General features: G+C 35.0%; 1 protein-coding gene across 12 annotated transcripts in view; it reads right to left on the bottom strand.

The window, feature by feature from the left end:
- Positions 1-1,087: 1,087 nt before the first annotated feature.
- Positions 1,088-22,645, bottom strand: part of Cd36 (CD36 molecule) — a 91,026-nt gene continuing 69,468 nt past the window's right edge. For all 12 annotated transcript variants that reach the window (XM_052173115.1, XM_052173125.1, XM_052173119.1 and 9 more), the window contains 11 exons: positions 21,029-21,176; positions 20,464-20,643; positions 19,181-19,272; positions 17,401-17,447; positions 12,147-12,216; positions 10,921-11,108; positions 9,641-9,759; positions 6,660-6,733; positions 6,104-6,158; positions 4,427-4,591; positions 1,088-2,055 (listed from right to left, as the gene is read on the bottom strand). In XM_052173115.1, coding sequence (XP_052029075.1) covers positions 4,427-4,591; positions 6,104-6,158; positions 6,660-6,733; positions 9,641-9,759; positions 10,921-11,108; positions 12,147-12,216; positions 17,401-17,447; positions 19,181-19,272; positions 20,464-20,643; positions 21,029-21,176 — 1,138 coding nt within the window. In that variant the 3' untranslated portion in view covers positions 1,088-2,055. The remainder of the gene's footprint in view (positions 2,056-4,426; positions 4,592-6,103; positions 6,159-6,659; positions 6,734-9,640; positions 9,760-10,920; positions 11,109-12,146; positions 12,217-17,400; positions 17,448-19,180; positions 19,273-20,463; positions 20,644-21,028; positions 21,177-22,645) is intronic.

Raw genomic sequence — 22,645 nt, 5'->3', positions numbered from 1 at the left:
TCAAGGGGAGGTCCCAAGGCCTGACAGGATTACTGAGGCTATGGAGCGCTCACAAAAGGGACCTAGCATGACCACACTCCAGAAGACTCAACAAGCAATTGAAAGGTCTGGTACAGATATTTGCACCCAACCAATGGAAAGAAGTGGCTGACCCCTGTTTTTGAATTAAGGAAAGGTGAAAGAAGCTGAGGCAAAGGGCGAACCTATAAGAGGACCAGCAGTCTCAATTAATCTGGATCCATGAGATGTCTCAAACACTGAACCACCAAACAGGCAACAAATACCAGCTGATTTGAGGCCCCCACCACACACACAGTAGAGTCCTGATGGGTCTGTGTTCATTAAGAGATGATGCACTTAACCCTCAAGATACTGGGGGCATTTAGAGGTCAGGTGGATTTGGGGATGGGGACATCCACATGGAAACAGGGAGGTTGGGAGGAGGTATGGGATTTAGAACAGTCATAGGGTGGACTGGGGGAAGGGGAATAAAATATTGAGTGTAAAAGAATAAATAAACAAATCTAATAAAAAAAGAAAAATCTCCATGTGTACATGCATACCTGAGTGTATAAATGTTCATCACATGCATGCAGAAAGCTGCAGAGAAGAGGCGGGCATTGTATCAACTGTAACAGGAGTTCAATGAAGCTGTGAGCAGACACAGAGGAGCTGGAACCCAGATCTTCTGCAGGAGCGTCAAGTTCTCCTAACCACTGACCCAGCACTCCTGCCCAAAGCGGCCATGCTGTTTTTGTTTATTTTTATATCTAGACAAGAGAGTTGCCTCGCCTTTCCTTCTCTTTTTCTATGTATAGAACACAAAATGTTTTTATTTTCTTTTTTATACTAGAATTTATTGGTATTAATACTCTTTGAAATTGGCTACTCTGCTAAAGAAAGCAGAACAACCTATCAGTGTGTCTCACACTGCTGCTATAAAGTTAAAACAAAATGTCTGTTTCCAATTGGATTAAGACATAGCAGAAAGGTTAAGTGATTCAGAAAGCCATGACTTCAGATAGAATACTTCCACAAAAAAAGATAATAATAACACATTGTGATACAATAGTGACTAGACGAAAAGTTTGAATTTAAGGAACAACATCTTTTAATGTTAGAAACCAGTCTTTATGGGGTGATTATGAAAGCAGGCAATATTACCATAAATATATATTAAAGCCCACTCTAGCTTTTATAAGATTGCATACAATAATTCATTTATCATCATTTACATCTTTTAACACCATAACAGCTCTCCAAGGTTGCATTAGTTGCAGCTGAGTAGAAAGAGAAAAACCTCAGTTTTTTAAAGAGTTATGCATCATGGAACATGACATCATACTTAAAATACAAAAAGCTAAAGTATGCTAAAAAATATTCATTTCATTGTGAGGAGCAGAACATAAAAGCTCTGTATCAGAAAGTAAAAAAAAAAAAAAAAAAATGAAAAAATGGCTGTGATATTTCGCCTTGCTGTTGCCAAGGACTCCAGAAAGAGAGACTTAAACAATTTATTAGCAATGACTCACATGTGAATTGTTCATATTTCACTCTTAAGTCTTTCAAAAGATGCCATGAGTATACCATGTGATGACAGTTGCAAGCCATATTTGCTCTAAACGAAGGGTGCCACTCCAGACATGATAGGAGTTTTCTTCCGTGAGGAAAGGAAAACTTTCTTAGAATGCACATTCTTGAAATTTGCCAACAGGGAACAAATCAGTAAATCAGAACCAAACAAGATAATTGGTTCTACAGAAATTGAAGTCCACTCAGTTGCAAATGATGGACTTTTAAAAGTTCAAGATTTCATTAAAAAATATAGGCTATAGTGACATATAAAGTTGTTTGAAATATGCTGTGACTTATTGCAGATATATATATTTACAAATAAATATATATCTGCAGTAAGAGAGAAAGAGAGAGCACACACCACCATTTCTTCAACTAAGGATAGGTGTGTTTAGTAAAAACAAAGCATATATTAAATCTTCGTTTTGTAGATTGGTTTTACCAAAGATGAAGCGAGTGCATCATGTAGGCTTGTTCTACCTGTAAAGTAGAAGAAACATCATCAATCAGAAGAGAGTGAGATAATAAAATGACAAAATAGTCTTATATCATATCATATATATCATATCTTATACATCGTATATCAAATCAAGATATGATACTTTTAGCTATGCAGCCCAAGCTAAAGAAAGAACTCACCTAAGAGTTTCATTATAGAGGAGACAACATGTTCCTCTTCAAGAATGGCATGTGGTAAGCTTCATCCTGACTCCCAAGCACTGAGCATGAGAGCAGGGAGTGTAGTTAATTAAATTTGCTGCTGAGGATCACCATACACTCAAGACTGTCTTCCATGAAGAGATAGACACACAGGCACAGCATTCACCTGAGCCTGGTGCATCCTCGCAATCTGTAAGCAGCAGACACTTTCCCCCTCACAGTCTACCTTAGTCCACTTTGTACAACCACCTCCTTTTATAACTGTGCACAAATTTCCCCAGAGACTTAAACTTTTAGAATATTACAAGACAATTATTTCAGCAAACCTTCCTCTCATAATTCTGAGCCTAGTAAAGTCAAATTTATTGCCAAGGAAAAATCTGTTTTGTGGAAAATTTGGTGTTAATTTTTCCTAAAACATGGAAAGTATGAATAAAACAGGCACTTAGTGATATAGACACTAAGAGCTTTTAATTCTGTTATTAATTAATAGTTTATGCACCTAAGAAACCTTATAATCAAGGATCATTAAACAATAAGGAAGATAGTCATTTAACTGAATAAAATAATTACTTGTAGAGGCATGCTTTTGTATTTGAGCAGGCATTTTTTAGTGGATATTCTCTTTAATCTATGATATCAACATATGTTCACATTTGTTCTATTATAACTTGTTGGGCTAATGAGAAATATAAAAATATTTTAACTTTGGAGGAGACATTTTTTTCTTATATTTTTATTGAAAATAAATGTCTTTCATACAATAGATTTAGGAAGTTTTCATTTTATGTGTGTGGGTGTTTTGCCTGCATGTCTCTTTGCCCTTCATCATGTGTGTGCAAGGACTGTGGAGGCCAAGAGAAGACATCAACGAGTGGTACTGGAGTGAGTATCCACCTGCTGGGAAAGGGTCCTTTGGAAGAGCAATAGTGCTCTTAACCACCTGGCATGTCTCCACCTCTTATTTTAAGCCTTACAATGTCTTGCTAGCATTTTAAACACATGTTGTGCAAGCAAATTTAAACCGAGTGACACAAATGATTCAGAACAAAACATTGAGTTGCATTTTCCACATCCTTAAGATGCTCAATTCTCTTAAAATAAATACTGATAACTAACTTCGGCATTCCTTTAGAAAGCATTAGCATGGTTATCTTAGACTTCAATATGGATAGTTTGATATTTGTTATAATTTTTTAGAATGGTTACGGAAGATATTCATAGTAGTCACTCCAGGTTATTGGAAACATACATATTGGAAAGGGATGATGTGATAATTCATGTAAAATGTTTAGCATTGTCAGTATTTATTCAATATCAGTTATTAGGATTAAGATAAAAATTTCTCCAAGACACAGATTATGGTCAATTTTTGGCTTAAATGAAATAAATTTATTTGTTTTGAAGTGATTTTTCAAACCAAGCATTTTCTACTCATACTTCATTTTTCTGACAGTGTTTAAAGACTTCTGTTTTAAAGTTCACTTCCAATTAGGCCATGGAAAGTAGTTTAAGCTTCCAATTTTGTTCATGTAGAAAAACATGGATATTAATATGTAGATACAGTGGTCACTAATATCTTAAAAACCTGTACAATTTTGCAAAGACCCTCAAGTATTATCCACAATCGTGTACTTTTTCTCTAAACTGAGAGATTCATTTAACTAATTATATTATTATCTTGTAATTTTATATTCTAACTCTTAGACAGCGATTTTTAATTCATCATCAGGATGTCATACTATTAAGTCCTGATTGGGAAAAGCATGGCTAGCATCTACAAGCACCCACCCAAGGTTTATGATAATAATTTCTTTTACCTCCGTGTTTTATCAAAATTGATATATTTCTACATCTTCATCTTATAAATTCTTATAAATTTCTTATAAATTTCAATATACTAAAATTTTTATAATTATAATCCTTCATAATGTACAATTTTAATGATGGCTAAAAGAAATTAGAAAGTCTAAATTTAGGCAAAAATTACCATTGTGCTAATTTTCCTATGGTCATGATTGCAGTCATCATTGGTTTCTCAATTTACAACAATTACATCACAAATTGGAATATATATCAAGAGATTATAACTGGATAAACATGTCCAGAAATATTTGTGTCTTAATGTATAATCACTTTCTGATAAGATGAAAATAGTTAAATAATACATTATTTGCTTAAGACCACTTACTTATTTTCCATTCTTGGATCTGCAAGCACAATATGAAATCATAAAAGCAACAAACATCACCACTCCAATCCCAAGTAAGACCATCTCTACCAGGCCAAGGAGTTTAATTTTTCCAGTCACTTGTTTCTTGAACATTTCTGCTTTCTCATCACCAATGGTCCCAGTCTGCAATCAAAGCAACCACTAATGTTATTTGAGTAAACTAATAAAACAAAATCTTTAAACACAAACATAGGTGTCAACTACCTGTGTCATTGAGGCAGTAAAATTCACTTTACATCCAATGTAGACATACTGTACACGCTGATGAGCAGTCATGATTCCTTTTTCACCTTGATCATGCTGCCTGGTACTCAGCAGTGCACAAGCATCCTTTTGATCTTTCGAATTCTTTGAAATATTTCAAAACTTTGCAAATGTTTCCCAGTGTCAGGGAGAAAATACAAAGGTCAACAGCTGTTCTTGCTTTGAAGGTTTGTGCAATGTGTTTTCTAATTCTCTGACTAATCAGTTTAGGAGCTTACAGTATGATAGCTTATCAGGCAATAGGAATGTTAGTCTCATGTAATCTATCCTGACTTGGAATAATTTTTTTCTTTTTTTTTCTCTTTTTTATATTTTTAATTAGATATTTTCTTTATTTACATTTCAAATGTTATCCCCTCCAAAAACACCATCCCTCTTTCTGCTCATTAAACACCCTATCCCCCCCCCCCATTTCCCCTGCTTACCAACCCACCCACTCCCTCTTCCCTGTCCTGGTATTCCCCTATACTGGGGCATCAAGCCTTCTCAGGGTCAAGGACCTCTCCTCTCTTTGATATCCAACAAGGCCACCCTCTGCTACATATGCAGCTAGAACAATGGGTCCCTCCTGGTGTACTCTCTGTTTGGTAGTTTAGTCCCTGGGAGCTCTGGGAGTACTGGTTGTTTCATATTGCTGCTCCTCCTATGGGTCTGAAAGCTCCTTCAACTCCTTGGGTCCTTTCTCTAGCTCCTCCACTGGGGACCATGTGCTCAGTCCAATGGTTGGCTGAGAGCTACTCAGCTATTAAAAACAATGATTTCATGAAATTCTTAGGCAAATGGATGGAACTAAAAAATATCCTGAGTGAGGAAACTCAATTACAAAAGAACACATTCACTGGTAAGTGGACATTAGCCCAGAAGTTTAGAATAGCCAAGATACAATTCACAGACCAAACAAAGCTCAAGAAGAAGGAAAACCAAAGTATGGATACTTTTGTCTTTCTTAGAAGAGAGGACAAAATACCCATTGGAGGAGATACAAAGTGTGGAGCAGAGACTGAAGGAAAGGCCATCCAGAGACTGCCCCATCTGGGGATCCATCCCATATACTGTCACCAAACCCAGACACTAATGTGGAATGATTGGTTCTTTATTGTCACTGTCATAGTCAATGAGTCATGAATTCTGTGGTGTTGAATATATATGCATGTATCTTTCTTGAGTACTCTTACTTGAACATAAGTAAAATATGTAACATTCTTTGTCTGAAAAACAAACCATAAAACTCAACAAATACTTCCACGTAACTTAGCTTTTTTCTAATAAATATTACAAGCAGTATAAATATATCTTCATGTAGTATATATGTCTTTTAAGTACCAAAAGCTTTTTGTATAAAATTGTTTTAATGAATAATGAAATACTAACCTCATTTAGCCACAGTATAGGTACAATATAAGGTCTCTTCAGATTCTTTAATGCGCTATAATACACATCAAAAATAATTGTGAGTATACTTACACATACTTAAAATACCTTTATAATAAATAATCATATATCAATTACTCTTGTATATTGCTTAAGTTCTTTGATTTTGTTCTGTTCAATGAATCAATTTTAATACATATGCCTCTCATATTCTCAATTCACATATCTAATGTAGATTTTTAATTATATTTTATGGTTTATAGGTACACATTTTGGTCTACAAAAGTATATGGCCTTGAAGTTAGAGTACTAGTATAGATGGTACATAAGAAGTACCCTCAATAATATTCAACTAATAGTAGTTAAAATAGACCATTTTAATAAACATCAAATTTGATTCTTCTTCAAGTAAAATTCATCCTAGATATTTAATAATTCTGTAATAGCATAAAGATGAAAAAACCATAAGACCTTCTTTACATTTTTGTTCATCTACTTATATTCTTATAAGAAAATGCTACTAATGCATAAAAATTTCATTGATAAGGAGACTCACTCTATTTTTCTAGCTGGCTTGACCAGTATGTTGACCTGCAGTCGTTTTGCAAATTGTAGAGTGAATCCAGTTATCTAAAAATAATAAATTTAAATAATTATAAACGTCCAAAACATTCCTTTTTAACAGATTTTACCTTTTCTGTTATACAAAGAGAATCATTTTGTACTTAAAACAGAAGAATTCTTTTTTTTTTTAATTCGATATAATTTATTTACATTTCAAATGATTTCCCCTTTTCTAGCCCCCCCACTCCCCGAAAGTCCCGCAAGCCCCCTTCTCTTCCCCTGTCCTCCCACCCACCCCTTCCCACTTCCCCGTTCTGGTTTTGCTGAATACTGTTTCACTGAGTCTTCGACAACATAAGGAGGTCAAAGGGATACAAATTGGAAAGGAAGAAGTCAAACTATCATTATTTGCAGACGACATGATAGTCTACCTAAGTGACCCAAAGAACTCCACTAGAGAGCTCCTACAGCTGATAAACAACTTCAGCAAAGTGGCAGGTTATAAAGTCAACTCAAGCAAATCAGTGGCCTTCCTATACTCAAAGGATAAGCAGGCTGAGAAAGAAATTAGGGAAATGACCCCCTTCACAATAGCCACAAACAGTATAAAGTATCTTGGGGTGACTCTTACCAAACATGTGAAAGATCTGTATGACAAGAACTTCAAGACTCTGAAGAAGGAAATGGAAGAAGACCTCAAAAAATGGGAAAACCTCCCATGCTCATGGATCAGCAGAATCAATATAGTTAAAATGGCCATTTTGCCTAAAGCACTATACAGATTCAATGCAATACCCATCAAAATCCCAACTCAATTCTTCACAGAGTTAGAAAGAGCAATTATCAAATTCATCTGGAACAACAAAAAACCCAGGATAGCTAAAACTATTCTCAGCAACAAAAGGAAATCTGGGGGAATCAGTATCCCTGACCTCAAGCAATACTACAGAGCAATAGTGTTAAAAACTGCATGGTATTGGTACAGTGACAGGCAGGAGGATCAATGGAACAGGATTGAAGATCCAGAAATGAACCCACACACCTATGGCCACTTGATCCTCGACAAAGAGGCTGAAAACATCCAATGGAAAAAAGATAGCCTTTTCAACAAATGGTGCTGGTTCAACTGGAGGTCAGCATGCAGAAGAATGCGAATTGATCCATCCTTGTCTCCTTGTACTAAGCTCAAATCCAAATGGATCAAGGACCTCCACATAAAGCCAGACACTCTGAAGCTAATAGAAAAGAAACTGGGGAAGACCCTTGAGGACATCGGTACAGGGAGAAAGTTTCTGAACAGAACACCAATAGCGTATGCTCTAAGAGCAAGAATTGACAAATGGGACCTCATAAAATTACAAAGTTTCTGTAAGGCAAAGGACACCATCAAGAGGACAAATCGGCAACCAACAAATTGGGAAAAGATCTTCACCAATCCTACATCAGATAGAGGGCTAATATCCAATATATATAAAGAACTCAAGAAGTTAGACTCCAGAAAACCAAACAACCCTATTAAAAAATGGGGTACAGAGTTAAACAAAGAATTCTCACCTGAAGAACTTCGGATGGCGGAGAAGCATCTTAAAAAATGCTCAACTTCATTAGTCATTAGGGAAATGCAAATCAAAACAACCCTAAGATTTCATCTTACACCAGTCAGAATGGCTAAGATTAAAAATTCAGGAGACAGCAGGTGTTGGAGAGGGTGTGGAGAAAGAGGAACACTCCTCCACTGCTGGTGGGGTTGCAAATTGGTACAACCACTCTGGAAATCAGTCTGGCGGTTCCTCCGAAAACTGGGCACCTTACTTCCAGAAGATCCTGCTATACCACTCCTGGGCATATACCCAGAAGACTCCCCACCATGTAATAAGGATACATGTTCTACTATGTTCATAGCAGCCCTATTTGTAATTGCCAGATGCTGGAAAGAACCCAGGTATCCCTCAACAGAAGAGTGGATGCAAAAAATGTGGTATATCTACACAATGGAGTACTATTCAGCCATTAGAAACAATGAATTCATGAAATTCTTAGGCAAATGGATGGAGCTAGAGAATATCATACTAAGTGAGGTAACCCAGACTCAAAAGGTGAATCATGGTATGCATTAAGGCTGAGAAATTAGAGTCCTTTAAACTTTGTGCATAAGGACATATGTAGTCATGTTGTACAGGTATTTATATGCACACATTCTATCTCGATATAATGTATACATCTATATAAACATATGTATGTAGAGAGAATTTCTTTGTCTTAGTTAACATTACATTTTTCTTTAAATTGTTAAAAAATCATTATTTGGTTCAGAATAAAGAACATTAGTAAAACAATATTAAAAGTCCAACTCAGTTCATTTAGTTACTGAACTATATGTCCAAATATTTATTTATTCAGAGTCCACATATCAGTAAAAAGCAGTATTACAGACTTCAGCTACTTAAGGTGAAATGTGTTTCTATAGCTCTCAGATGCTAAGAGCCAATTCTAGGGCATATATGCCTAACAAGTGTTAGATTATTGAGCTATATCCATTGGCTTCCTTCAAAGATTCAAAAGAGCATCAAGATCATTTAAAAGTTAATAGTACTATAGCAACTGTTATACATTCCTTTTATTGTATATTTTGTCTGAAACTTACACATTACATAGTATTACATACTATGCTTTAATCTTCAATAGCAGTAATTCCTCACAAAAGGAAATCCACTAAATGCAATAATGATGATAATAATAAAGAGTAATTACATTACCTTTTATCATTAGAATTCCTTGATTCTAGTAGAAAACTTTATAAAGTCCCATGTATTGAAACAAAAATGAATTTCATACCACTCAATCAGCAAAATAGGAAGATGAAAGTTTTATTCCTCATTGACAATTTCACTGAGCTTCAGGATATGATCCAAGAATATATACTTTTTATTTTTAGAAGAATATTAATTAAATGATCAATAAAACATGACTTACAGGTTCCACATCCAAGTATGTCCTATGTTCATCTTCATTTGGATTTAAGCCTTCGATAGGTTCTGAAATATCAGGACTTGCATGCAGGAAATGTGGAAGGGAAATATACACAGGCTTTCCTGAAGGCACATTGTAAGAGACAATTGGAAATAGATTACTTTATAGCTCATATATTATTTAAAATATTTGCTAAAGGATGAAGCTTTTGTACATTAAAATATAGTTGTCTTTGAAATGCTGATGTAAGAGCATTACATGTGGTTATTATGCAAAATAACATAAAACTCTGGGACATTCTATTACATGGCCAGTTGTCTGTTTTTTCAAACTAATTTCCAGAATTCAAATGTTCACTGTTGAACCAAATTAGAACATGTTCAAACTTCAAGTGGTGCTGCAACTACACTGAACATCTCATAATTTGTTCTGCTTTATCCTCTTATTTCTACAATTAATACAAGCAAGACAATGACTCTATGGTGTTCCAATGAGGTCTATGCTTTTCCATTCTCACTGTAGGGACACAATAACAGCCAACTTTATTCTCTGTTTTCTAGAAGAAAGGGAGCTACAACCATGGTAGATGATTAGAAAACTCATTGTATACTGAGACTTTTTTCTTCCTACCTAACTACCAAAGCAATATGGTATAATACCAGTGTGATTATTCTAATAACCCAATTTACAATGCTGAAACACAACAGTAGCTTCAAAAAAGAAAGAAAGAAAAAAAGAAAGCAGGAAAAAAAAACACTTAAAAGCACAACAACGTGCACTACCACCAAAGATTATGCATCATTACGATTGCTTTCTTTCATTTTAAATGTCTAATAAAAAAGAATTATGGCTGAATGACATCAGGTGTCAGGATACTTTATTCTGATTCATCCATCTCTTCTTTCTTTTGTACTCTTCTACCCAACTAGCTGCCCTTCTCTAAACTTTCTTGTCACATGAATTTTATTTACCAACTCTTTCCTAGCTTAAGATATCATACTTTCATATTGTGGTCTCTATTGTAATTTCAAGATACCCCCACCCCCACACACAGAAAGACAGAGACATAGAGACAGAGGGAGAAAGGCAGAGAGAGATTTTAACTTTATATTCTGTATATCAGATAACATTGTATGATACATAGCTTTCTGAATGTGGCTTATTTTGTATAATACAATGTTATCTAGCCCTATCTAACTTTTACATGTTACAATTTAAAGAATAAAAGTTGCAAGCATAATAAATACAAATTCACATGAACTTTGATGAGCATATCAACACACCTTCTTTGCATTTGCCAATGTCTAGCACACCATAAGATGTACAGTTATTGGAGATTACTTTTTCAGTGCAGAAACAATGGTTGTCTGGATTCTGGTGGGGTGATGCAAAGGCATTGGCTGGAAGAACAAATCTGTACACAGGGATTCCTTTAAGGTCAATTTCAGATCCAAACACGGCGTAGATAGACCTGTATGGGTTTTCAAGAAAAGAGCTTTATACTAGAGAACTGAAACATGTTTTGGAAATCTCATTCTTTTTGCTTAAACTAATTTAGATTCTTGCTTTAAGTTATGAAGTCATATTCCTGATAAAATTTTATTTTTTTTAATTTGTAGAAAAAGTTGTTAATTGTTTATATACTTTAAGACATGACATGGTTAAAAGCATGAGTATAAAATATACATTCTTTGTTTCTTAAATCTTCTAGGGTCAAGTTTGCATGTGAACTGTTATGGGGGTTAAATGTCAGAGAAGGTTTTTATACTAAAATTCTTCTGTCTAACAAATATTTGTATGTCTTACTCAAGTTATATATTTGTGCTCAATTTAGAACTTTCCATCTTTCAAAAATGCTTAAAGGAAGAGCCATTCCCTTAGTGGAATGTGTGCATGATAGGCTTAGAGCAGATCTCTGTCATTTACCCTATGTCTACAATGCACAGTTCTTTGTGTCAGAGCTTATTCAATATTCTCTCTGATCACCTGCTACCCCTATGTGACAAAGCCCCGTTATCAGAAAATTTATACATAGGGTAATAATTCTGGGTGTGTAATCAATAAATCTGTCCATAGTCTTGTTTTCAGGGATAAGACTATAGCTCAAAGGTAGTTGTTTAGGTTTCTGTACTCATGGATATATGCTCAACGCCAGCAGTTCAAAACTTTGCTGTGTGGATCATTAACATAGTTCTACAATATATTTGTCATCTTCTTTAGAAATCTTCAAAAAGATAAGATTCCCTTCACACTTGATTTCTATATCTTGAAACTTTATCAGCAAACATGATAAATATTAATATCAAAGAAAATGGCTTGTATTATAAATGGTGAAATGGGTAAGCTAATTTTGAAGAATTAATACATTCAATTTTGTCACATTTCTTCTTAAGAAATCTAGAGAAAAATTTGTCTCTTTTTTCAAAAAGAGTGTAAATAATTATGCTTCCCATTTTTTGTTTTAGGAATGGAATTGGAAATGTCTAATATTTACACTCCAGAAACTTACCTGCAAATGTCAGAGGAAAAGAATCTCAGTGTCCGAGATTTCTCAACAAAAGGTGGAAAGGAGGCTGCATCTGTTAAAAATCAAGCCAGTGACAAGTGTTTTTATGTGATATGAATTTTAGAAAAATCTGTAAATCTCTTTCTAGTTATAGTCAATAGAAATAAAACAGAAACTGCCCATAAAATTTTAAAGTTACCTAATATGATAGTTACTTTTAGAAAATAAAAGAGAAGTATATTTTACTCAAGTATACACAAGTTATCATTTTCAACATATAATCAAAGTATCTTTCATTGCTAATGTATAGCGTATGTAGTCTTACAGATCATTTCAATCACAAGAGATGTCCTAGCTATTTTTATCAACTTAACACAGCCTAACGTGACTTCAGGAAAAAAACTTCCATTGAAGAGCCCCCTAGATCATGTTGGCCCTTGAGCATGTCTATAAGGGAGTATAATGACTTAAACAAGAATTATCCCATAGATTAAATTTAAATGCATAGTCTCAGGGAGCGGCATGACTGAGAAGGGATTATTAGTAGGTATGGTCTTGTTGGAAGAAGTGGGTCACTAGGGCTGGTCTTTCAGGTTTCCAAAATCCAAGCCAGGTCCAGTGTCTTACTAGTCCTGCTGACTCCTGTATGCAATCATGCTCCCTACCACGATAGGAGGTTTCTGGAGGGGTAATGAGAAAAGGGGATACCATTTGAAATGTAAATAAAGCAAATATCTAATAAAAAAAAGAAAAGACTGATGCTAAATGGACTAAGGGAATGGTGACCTCAGAGCATTCCCACCCAGTTCAACTTCCAACTTGTGGAAAGAAATGAAAGAAAAACCCACACAGTGAAGAAAACTATCAACTACAGAAGCTGACAAAAAGGTAACCGAAAGGGAGGGGCAGCAATCAGCAGAACTTGGCAGCTTCAGCCATCTCCTGGTTCTGGCTTTAAAGTTAAGGCTATAAGAAAGGGGCTATAAAATCTCCCTCTGCAACTAAACAAAGATGTTGAAGCCAGGCTTACGTCAGGAATGTCCCTGAATGAAGGCCTACAGAAGCCGTTGCATGAAGCTGTGAAGGTGAAGTTTGGTTTGCCTAGCAGATGCTAAGATGTTAGAGATGCCAGCCATGGGCTAAAGTCCAAGGAGAACTTCAGATGTGGTGCAGAACCAGAGAGAAGTAAGTTACTATCAACAAAGCTGAAAGGAGAAGTCTGAAGTGCAATTTGACATCAGACACAGAAATGCAGAATTTAGTTTTCTCATCTGGTTTTCAGTCTTGCTTGGTCCATTATTTCTTCACTACGCTCCTTTTCTCTCCTTTTGCTTTTGGTGCCCTTGTATGATGGAAATATATGTGACTTATAGGGACTTATAGGAGAGCTGTTCCTGCTGCTCACATACTGCAGCACTTGGGAAAGTGGACCCTATACCTTGCTTGGGATCTTTGCTTGCTGGGATGAGGCTCAGACTAGGGAAAGACAGCCCCTCTCCTCCCTCTTCCCTTCACATCTATACCAGGTTGTGGAGCTAGCCCTGTGGTCATGAGACTGGGAGAGTGGAGTCATTCACCAAGTGTAAAACTTGGGACATCTGAGCATGCACCTTGCCTAGCCTCGGGGTCAACCTGGCCCTGCTTGTGGTGATTGTAAATGAGCCAGCCCCTTGGGTGTGAAAGTAAGGGAGATGGAGTGTTGGCCAACCCTGATATCTCTCAGGCCCAAATCCAGGGCTTTGAATTAACCCACTTCAATATATATCCTATCAATGAACTGCTTAAGTGCATGAAGTGGCTGGTCCTATAGATCTAAAACTACAGAAGCACCATGACATAGGACAACAGGTATCCAAAATGAATCCTAGTGCGGTTTCAGCATTATAGAGTATCAGAAGTCAGAGGCTTCATACCAGGACAATGAGTCATTGCAGTGAACATTTGTAATAGAAGGTGTGCGTGAAGCAAAGGCTGCATGGCCGAATACTATGACACACCACCAATTCCACAAGTAGAGGTTTCAAAGGGAGAGGGTGAATATGGAGGCTGTGGGAGATGCGTAGGATTGGGGTACATGATGTGAAATTCACAAAGAATCAATACAAAATTTAAGAAAAGAAAAAAAGAGAGAGATTGCCTTGGATCTCAGAAGAGACTTTCAATTTGAACATTTAAACAGCATTGAGAGTGTGATAGAATATGGGGGCTTTTAAAGTTGGACTTAATACATTTTTATATTTTATGAAATTGTTACAAGTCAATGGGTGCAGGGAGTAGAATATGATGGTTTGGATGAGAATGCCACCATAGGCTTATAACTGAATGCTTAAGTCATCATCTAAGTCACCATCTAAGTCCTGCTTAGAAGGAATTAAAAGGTGTGGCCTTCTTGGATGAAGTATGTCACAGAGATATACTTTCAGGTTTCAAAACCCCAAGGTAGTTCCATTGTCTCCCACTTCTGGCTTACTGTCCATGCAGATATAGAACCCCTAGCTATTCTCATGTCTGCTTACACGCTATCATGCCATGACGGTAACGAACAGCTGTTATTTCCTAGGAATATGGTCCCATGCTATATGAGGAAGTTAGCTAAGCAAGAGCCTAAAAATGAACTTGTAAACAAGTCAGCAAACAACATCCATACATAAAATTTGCACAAAAAATACCCTGCCTTTAGCTCCTACCCTGACTTCCCTCAATAATGAAACCGAAAAATAAGATAAATAAATCTTTTATTCCCTGTGTAGATCTCAATCTACTGACCACAGCAATACAATGAAACTGGAATTATAGCCATATTTCAAGTTCCTGAAAACTACACTTGGCTGGAGGCTATATAAATTACTGACAGATATATACAACGTATATTAACTGCTATGAAATAAAAGAAACCCTAGTAAAGCCACTGGTAAAGTTGTAAATGTGTTTTTGAAGTATCCCACTCTACCATCAGGTTAGCACTTTTCTTGCCTTAAATGCCTTCAGAATCCATATTATATCAGTGTCCTTCTAACTTTTAGTAGTGATCTATTCATCTGACTTAATAATTTTTAATTTTTCTCACTAAAATTTCTCATAAATGTTTAAAATATTTTTATACTTAAGATGACATTTTAATGTTTATTCAGATTTCAATGTAATTGTCTTCCATGGCAGACACCAAAGAAGTGAAGAAATAACCAGATAACTCTTCAATTTGTTTCACTGCTGAATTTGTCCAAAGAGAACCACCACTGGCTGTATTTGGTTAAAATGGTCTGATATATCCTTCAATTACATGTCCATGTGGTTTTTCTCATCAAGTTTTATTTATTTAACTTTATGACTTGTTAGTCTTCATTTATGCTTCTATGAATAAAGAATTAAGAAAATTATAATGTACTTGTGATCAATGCTTGATTCTTTCAGTTAGAGGACTAGATAGTAAGTTTTAGTTTAAGTTCTCCATACCAATAGTCATTGTCTACATCTGAGCATCCAGTGGTTAATCAACTAAAGAATTATATATTGCAAACACTTAAATTATTTTTCTGAAACATCATTGAGAATATAACGTAATTAAATCCACAAATTTCAATAGTCAAGAAATATAGGATAGTTATTAGTAGAGTCATTGTTTTCTCTTGTTTATATTTTCAAGTATGTGTGGAGACCAGAGAGAAACTTTGTACATAGCTCTACAGATATTTACCTTCTTTATTTTTGAACTGAGTTCTCCTACTTGGACCTTAAGCTTATTGATAAGGCTAGGCAGGCCAATGAATGAATTCCAGGTATCTGCCCATCTAATCCTACACAACTGTAGAATCACAGCTACACTTAACCATGCTCAATGTTTCCTCACATGCTTCCTAAGAGTCTAACTCCAGTTCTTATGCTTGTTATCATAATATCTTCTAACCAATTTATCTCCCCATCACCTAAGAGCTGCTTTTCTGAAAAGAAGCATTCTAAATGTGTATCATTGTTTTAGTGGATGTGTTTCAAATCACCAGAAGTACAATTTTATATTATGATGGACACATGTTGGCATCTTTGTTTCAAAAGCACTTGGTCCCTTTAGTCCCACATGAAGAGTCATACTCACAGGGATCATCTCTAATTACTCATCTCTCTTTCTACTCTTTTAGCTCTTGAGTCGACCTCTTTATACTTGGGTTCATTGCTGACATTCCTGTCATTATCGCTAATAAATTTCCAAACTCTGCTCTCTTCAGTTCAACCAATTCCTTAGACCAAGAACAGAGTTCTTGGTGATTTTTCTCTTAAACACAAAGCATCCATTACTGTTTAGGAACATCATAGTAAAGGAATGTTAGGCTAATATAACAAATATTGAGATAATTGACAATTTATTTGAAAAAGTGTCCTTGGAAAACATTACTGCCATCACTCATGTTTTTCTACTCTGTGAAACAGAACCAAATTAAATAAATCTGTAATTCTCAATCTTGCCTTTGAAAATGTAGCCCCAGGCTTCCTTTGTTATTTAAACTTTCGTCATCTTCATCATATCACTTTCCTGTTGAGTATTCCCTCACCTACTTTGTAAATATTATGTATGTGCTTCTGACTAATTAAAGGCTTATCTGTGATTTAGATTGCTTCATAGTACTTGATTACCATTGTGTTGGACAACCATAGTTCTTACATGGAAGGACAGGGTGTACTTTGCTTCTTGCTAAGAACAATAATCATCCCAACTGAACTATATCCTAAAGCAAAGATTTTGTTTCTTTGCATTCCAAGTATAATGTAGAGAACCCATTTTTCCATATATTCTTCCTGATAGTAGATATCTAACCTTGTTTTACTTTTATTTTTATCTCTTCATGCTGACTAACTTGTCCTTCTGCTTTCTAACCTTGCTGCCTCACTGGGGGTGGGGTCATGCTTTCCCTTGTGAAATTGTATTTCTTCACATTATGTTGTCCATATTGAGGAATGATTGACTAGTAACTATACCTCTACTTGTTGGATGACAAATCCCTAAGAACTTTACAAAAGAAGAACTTTACAAAGAAGAACTTTTCTTGTAATGAAACAAGGTTTATTTTCTAGGCTTAATCTAAAAAATCCTATTGCATATAGGAGATATCCCATTCCCACCCTACCCCAAAGTAGACTGAGTTATGCTGAGTGGTAATCATAGCCACTCAACCTGTAATTTTTGGCTGGGAGAGCAATAGACTTGTGGGGAAAAGGCGAAGTTTTTCTCATTGTGGTTATTACAAAAAAAAAAAAAGATTCTTACCTGTGCCATTAATCATGTCGCAATAACTTGGCCAATAGGACAAATTCCTTAGGAATAAAAGAAAGAAGATGAATAAATACTCTCATTTCAAGAACCACATATTCACATTACTTGTTCAACTTTGAAACACTGCTTTCATCAACATGATAAAGAATAGAAGTGTTGACAGCAAAGCTTTAATAAACATTCCATCTCACTCAATCCACGATTGTTTGATCCTCTATTCTTATTGCTCTGAAGGAAAGGCAACTTAAGAGGACAGACCTTAAACATAAGCAGCTAAATGCCAAGCTCATTAGAAACTGCTCAGATTGGCATGGTTCTGAAAACAAATAAGAGAAATGTAGATCTCCAAGCAGGAATTGGTTTCTTTGAGAGAAATGAAGTATGTGGTAATTTCTTCAGTTTTCATCTTGATAGAAGGAAGGGACTAAAGGTATTCTTGATATGCGCTCCTCATCATATAGAAGTTGTGAGAAAAAACAGGAGAAGGATAAAGCAGAGTAGCAAGGATTTGGATTCATAGAATTCAGAATATGTAAATACTTAATGTTGAGTTTATCTTCATTGTACTTTTAACTGGCTTTAATTTTTTCCATTTTAGCATTATCAGAGACCTGTGTTAGAATGGCACTGGACTTATTTATCTTTCATTATCTAAGTTATGTTTATTTATATATTGAACAGATTAAAAAGATTAGTATTAAATCTCCATGAATCTGTTTTAGTCATTGAGTGAGGAAAAAATAGTGCTGTCTACTCCTAAAGAAGTCTTCTAGGATATCAAAATATACTGTAGATTAATTTATTTAAAGGAAATGGTGCTAGCCCGAACACATGCAGTTAAATCAACTGCATACATGAGTAACCTTGAAGATTCTTCTTCTCCTGGGCTGTATTAGTTGCTTTCTATTTTAGTAATATCAAAAATTAGGATTCATTCAGATGAATGTTCAGGAACAGAGACACAGAGAAGCATAGGTTCATGAAACTATAGTGTCCTTTTACCTTTTCAAAAATGATATATTGACTATTATATCAATTTTCTTTGAAATATTAATTTCATTTCCTATCAGAAGCAAAACGTTGTCATGGCAGTAAAATTGTAAATGTACATGAAATCACCTTAAACATTTATCTGTTTGACTCACTTGGAATAGATCATTGCAATATATAATTTTTTGTAAAGTCATTTTCAAAAGCATAAAAAGTTATATTTGCCTACCTCATAGATTATATTGATGTTTTAATTTGTTGTCAATTATATGCATATGCTCTAATGTTACATATGCTGCAGAGAAAAAATGTAACTCTGCATTTCTCTAACAAAGAAAATCTATGAATAAAGACACAGTTTTCACATGTTCATGCTGCTGACTAATACTCATTCAGGGATAGGGATAAGACAGTGGCAGGAAGAGTTTAATATCTGGCAAAAAAAAAAAAAGAAAAAAAAAAGTTTCCAAGATTGTACTTTAGCCATGTCTGTTCTGTACACCAGTACTTGCTTCTTAACAATAATAGTAAAGTAATAAGAATAGCATGTTAGAATACCCTTGTCTGTCTGTCTGCCTGCCTGTCTGTCTGTCACTCACTCTCACTCTGTGTATCTCTCTAATTTTTCTCAGTCTCTGTCTCTGTTTCTGTTTCTCTATGTCTCTCTCTCCTTTACCTCTCTCTGTCTCCTCTCTCTCTCTCTCTCTCTCTCTCTCTCTCTCTCTCTCTCTCTCTCTCTCTCTCTCACACACACACACACACACACACACACACAGTCACTTACCTTTTCCCTTTATAGGAATCAATTATGGCAACTTTGCTTATGTTATCCTTTCCATTGAACACTTTATAAACTCCGTCTACAGTGTTATTGTACTGAAAAAATAGGAATAAAATACACTCTTTGATCAAGTTTTATTTACCATTTCATAACACATATGACTAGCTTTCACATTTTTTAGAAAGGGATCATTCAGAATCACTTTTTATCATTTCTGATATATAACACAATATGACTTTTACATTTTGAGCTTTACTTTAAGTCTTTTAATATAAGTATTAGAATATAAAAATTGCCTATAAATGAGTGTTATATGATCACACAAAATATAAGAAAACAAGTAGCCATGGCTTTTCATGCCTTTCTAGCATTGCCATGAGATAACATGCTGTAATATTGCTCCCTGCTCCTAGTGAGCTCAGGTAAAGAGCCAAACTTAGAAGATTTCAACAGATTTCTAGATACATTCTAAATTTTCAAATCATTAGTAGTGATTACTAAAATTAACAAGATTATACAACCAAAATTTAAAAATCTTTTAGCCAAAGGAGGGGCTGTAGTGATTTAATTCAAATAAAATTAACTCTAATTCCTCCAGGCATTTCTGTTAATAATTAACTAATATACCACTGAATAATCTGAAACATTATCAACAAGGAACTGCAAAGTATAAGCAGTATGGTGACCCAGTGTCAGACTATACAAGGATCAAAACAGAGACTTGGGTAAGCCATCTCATTCTCATCCCATTAGAAAGCCAAAATGGAAAGCAAAAGCTACATATAGCAAGAAGTCTACATCCTCTTAATCAACAAACTGCCATTCTGTGAAGTTGACTGGCAATCCTCACTGAGTGCAACTTGCTGAATATCTCAAGTGAAAATTCACAGTAACTTTTTAATTAAAACTTTAATAAAATTACAGCTCTACAAAATTAGGAAAGATATGATCTCATGTTTGATTTTCAATACAGAGACATATTAACCTTGATTCTTTAGAAAAAATAGAAGTAAATGCAATTTGCAAATATTTACATATTTTCATGAATTTCAATTTTCTATAAGAATAAAATTTGATTAATTTTTAAATTAAAATTAATTTAGTCAAATATATTAAGTAATTTTTTACTATGAAAACTGATAGCATGTAAGATGTAGGCATTAAAAATAATGAATTATATGTTCTCAGATTAACTAGTAAGGAAATATGCAAAACTATAAATGTTTCCATTGACATTTTATTTGTATGCTTGAAAAATCCAGCAAACATTTATATTTGGTACTTACAGGATAAAACACACCAACTGTGGTACTTATAGGATATGGAACCAAACTCAAGAAGGGATCTTTGTAACCCCACAAGAGTTCTTTCAAAGATCGTGTTTGGAACATAGACGACTTGGACTTTTTGATAAGCGAGTTGAGTACAACTTGAACAAATGTATTTGGGTAGATATGTGGTGCAGCCTACAACAAAAAAAATCACTGTTTGAAAAATAACTACATTATATATTTTAAATAGATGGATTAAATATAAAAATCAAGTCCAATTAAAATAAAGATAAACCTTCAAAATCTGCCACATCCTACATAGCCGAAAATTATAATTTCTACCATTTTTCTAATCCCATCTAGGATTACATTTTTTAAGATCTGGTTTTAAATGAGACTAATTAATCAATCAATGAAGTCAATTGGTTATGCTGATTGGGTCATCTCTCCAGATGGGTCAATAACATAAAACATGGTTTTTATGATGTGGCAAAACAACTAAGGCCAAATGATGAGGGTACTTAGGAGATTATTGTTAGAAGCTCTGAAATGGTCCACATAGCAGCTGCTATCCACTCACTGCCACAGCCAGATTGAGAACTGTGAAGTTGTCATCCTCTGTTCCAACAGACAGTGAAGGCTCAAAGATGGCTCCATTGGGCTGTACAAAAGAGACAGTGTTGTCCTCGGGGTCCTGAGTTATATTTTCCTTGGCCAGATAACGAACTCTGAAACAAACATAAGTCAACAAAATGAGGGGGCGTCAAAATCTTGCATATCAAATTTCTCAATTCTTTCAACAAATACTATTTGAACCCAGAACAAATCACAATTTACATGAAAAGAATTTCAGGGTAAACAATTAGCTATTTAGACATCTCTAGCAAAGGTAGTTAAACCTGGAACAGAAAAGTAGAAAATAGAATGAACTGAGTTAAAATAGACACTGGGCTTTGGACTAGTTAAAGTAGAATAGGTCAGAAACTTACTTTGGTAGCAATTCCATGTGGTGGGCCTAAGTAAATGTAAGCATACATTAAAAGGACTAAAAGTAGCAGGCTTAAAATACTGAAGATCATAATAGTCTGGTTTGAGAAATGCAAGTGCTTGAGTGTTGTTTAATTAAAGAGTAAGGGAGAAACAATTGGTGAGAATAAAAGTCACAAAGTGAGATTTCAGACATACAAGGACTATACAACTTAATGGCTGTCTTTATCCTGAAGTAAAGAGGGTCAGAGAGTAGAAATATGCTTTTCATATTAGAAAGACCTCTCCAAGTGTGTAGTCTATCCAGCCTACATGTTGTTAAGTCCATTCATGAAATCACTACTAAGCAACCAATTGTCATTTCCAGTTTAAAGGGATCCAGGCCTAACTCTCTCTTCATTTTACATATTGAGTTCTTAGTTCTTAATCTCCTGGCTTTAACACTTGTAATAGTTTTCAAGACTGTGTTAAAAGGTGATTATTTTGTAGAAAAACATTTTGTTGGTACTAAGCAGACATTAAAATGAAATAGGGTAGACCTCGTTCAGCACACCATTCTATCTCTGGATATTAATTATAGGAGCTGAGTTACAACTATAGTATTGAAAATTCATGAGCCTAGTAGTTGGATAGGAAACTTTTTTTATTTTCTATATTCTTTGTTTACATTCCAAAAGCTTTCCCCTTTCCCAGTCCCCACCCCCATATGTCCCATAAGTCCTCTTCTCTCCATCCATTCTCCTATCTTTCCCCCTCCCTTTTCTCTGTCCTGGTACTCCCTTACAATGCTGGATCAAGCCTTTCCAGGATTAGGGCCTTCTTCTTCCTTCTTCATGGGAATCATTTGATATGCTAATTGTATCTTCAGTATTCAGAACTTCAGGGCTAATTAATATCCACTTATCAATGATTGCATTCCATGTGCATTTTTTTTGTGATTGTGTTAACTAGTTTAGGATGATATTTTCTGATTCCAACCATTTGCCTAAAAAATTCATAAATTCATTGTTTTTAATTGCTGAATAGTACTCCATTGTGTATATATACCACATTTTCTGTATACATTCCTCCACTGAGGGATATCTGGGTTCTTTCCAGCTTCTGGCTATTATAAATAAGGCTGCTATAAACATAGTAGAGCATGTGTCCTTATTGCATGCTGGGGAATCTTCTGGATATATGCCTAGGTGAGGTATAGCAGGGTCCTCCG

Source organism: Apodemus sylvaticus, chromosome 2 (genome assembly GCF_947179515.1).
Source record: "Apodemus sylvaticus chromosome 2, mApoSyl1.1, whole genome shotgun sequence".
Taxonomy (NCBI): Eukaryota; Metazoa; Chordata; class Mammalia; order Rodentia; family Muridae; genus Apodemus; species Apodemus sylvaticus.
The sequence above is the reverse complement of the archived record's forward strand: the minus strand, read 5'-3'. Positions and strand labels throughout refer to the sequence as shown.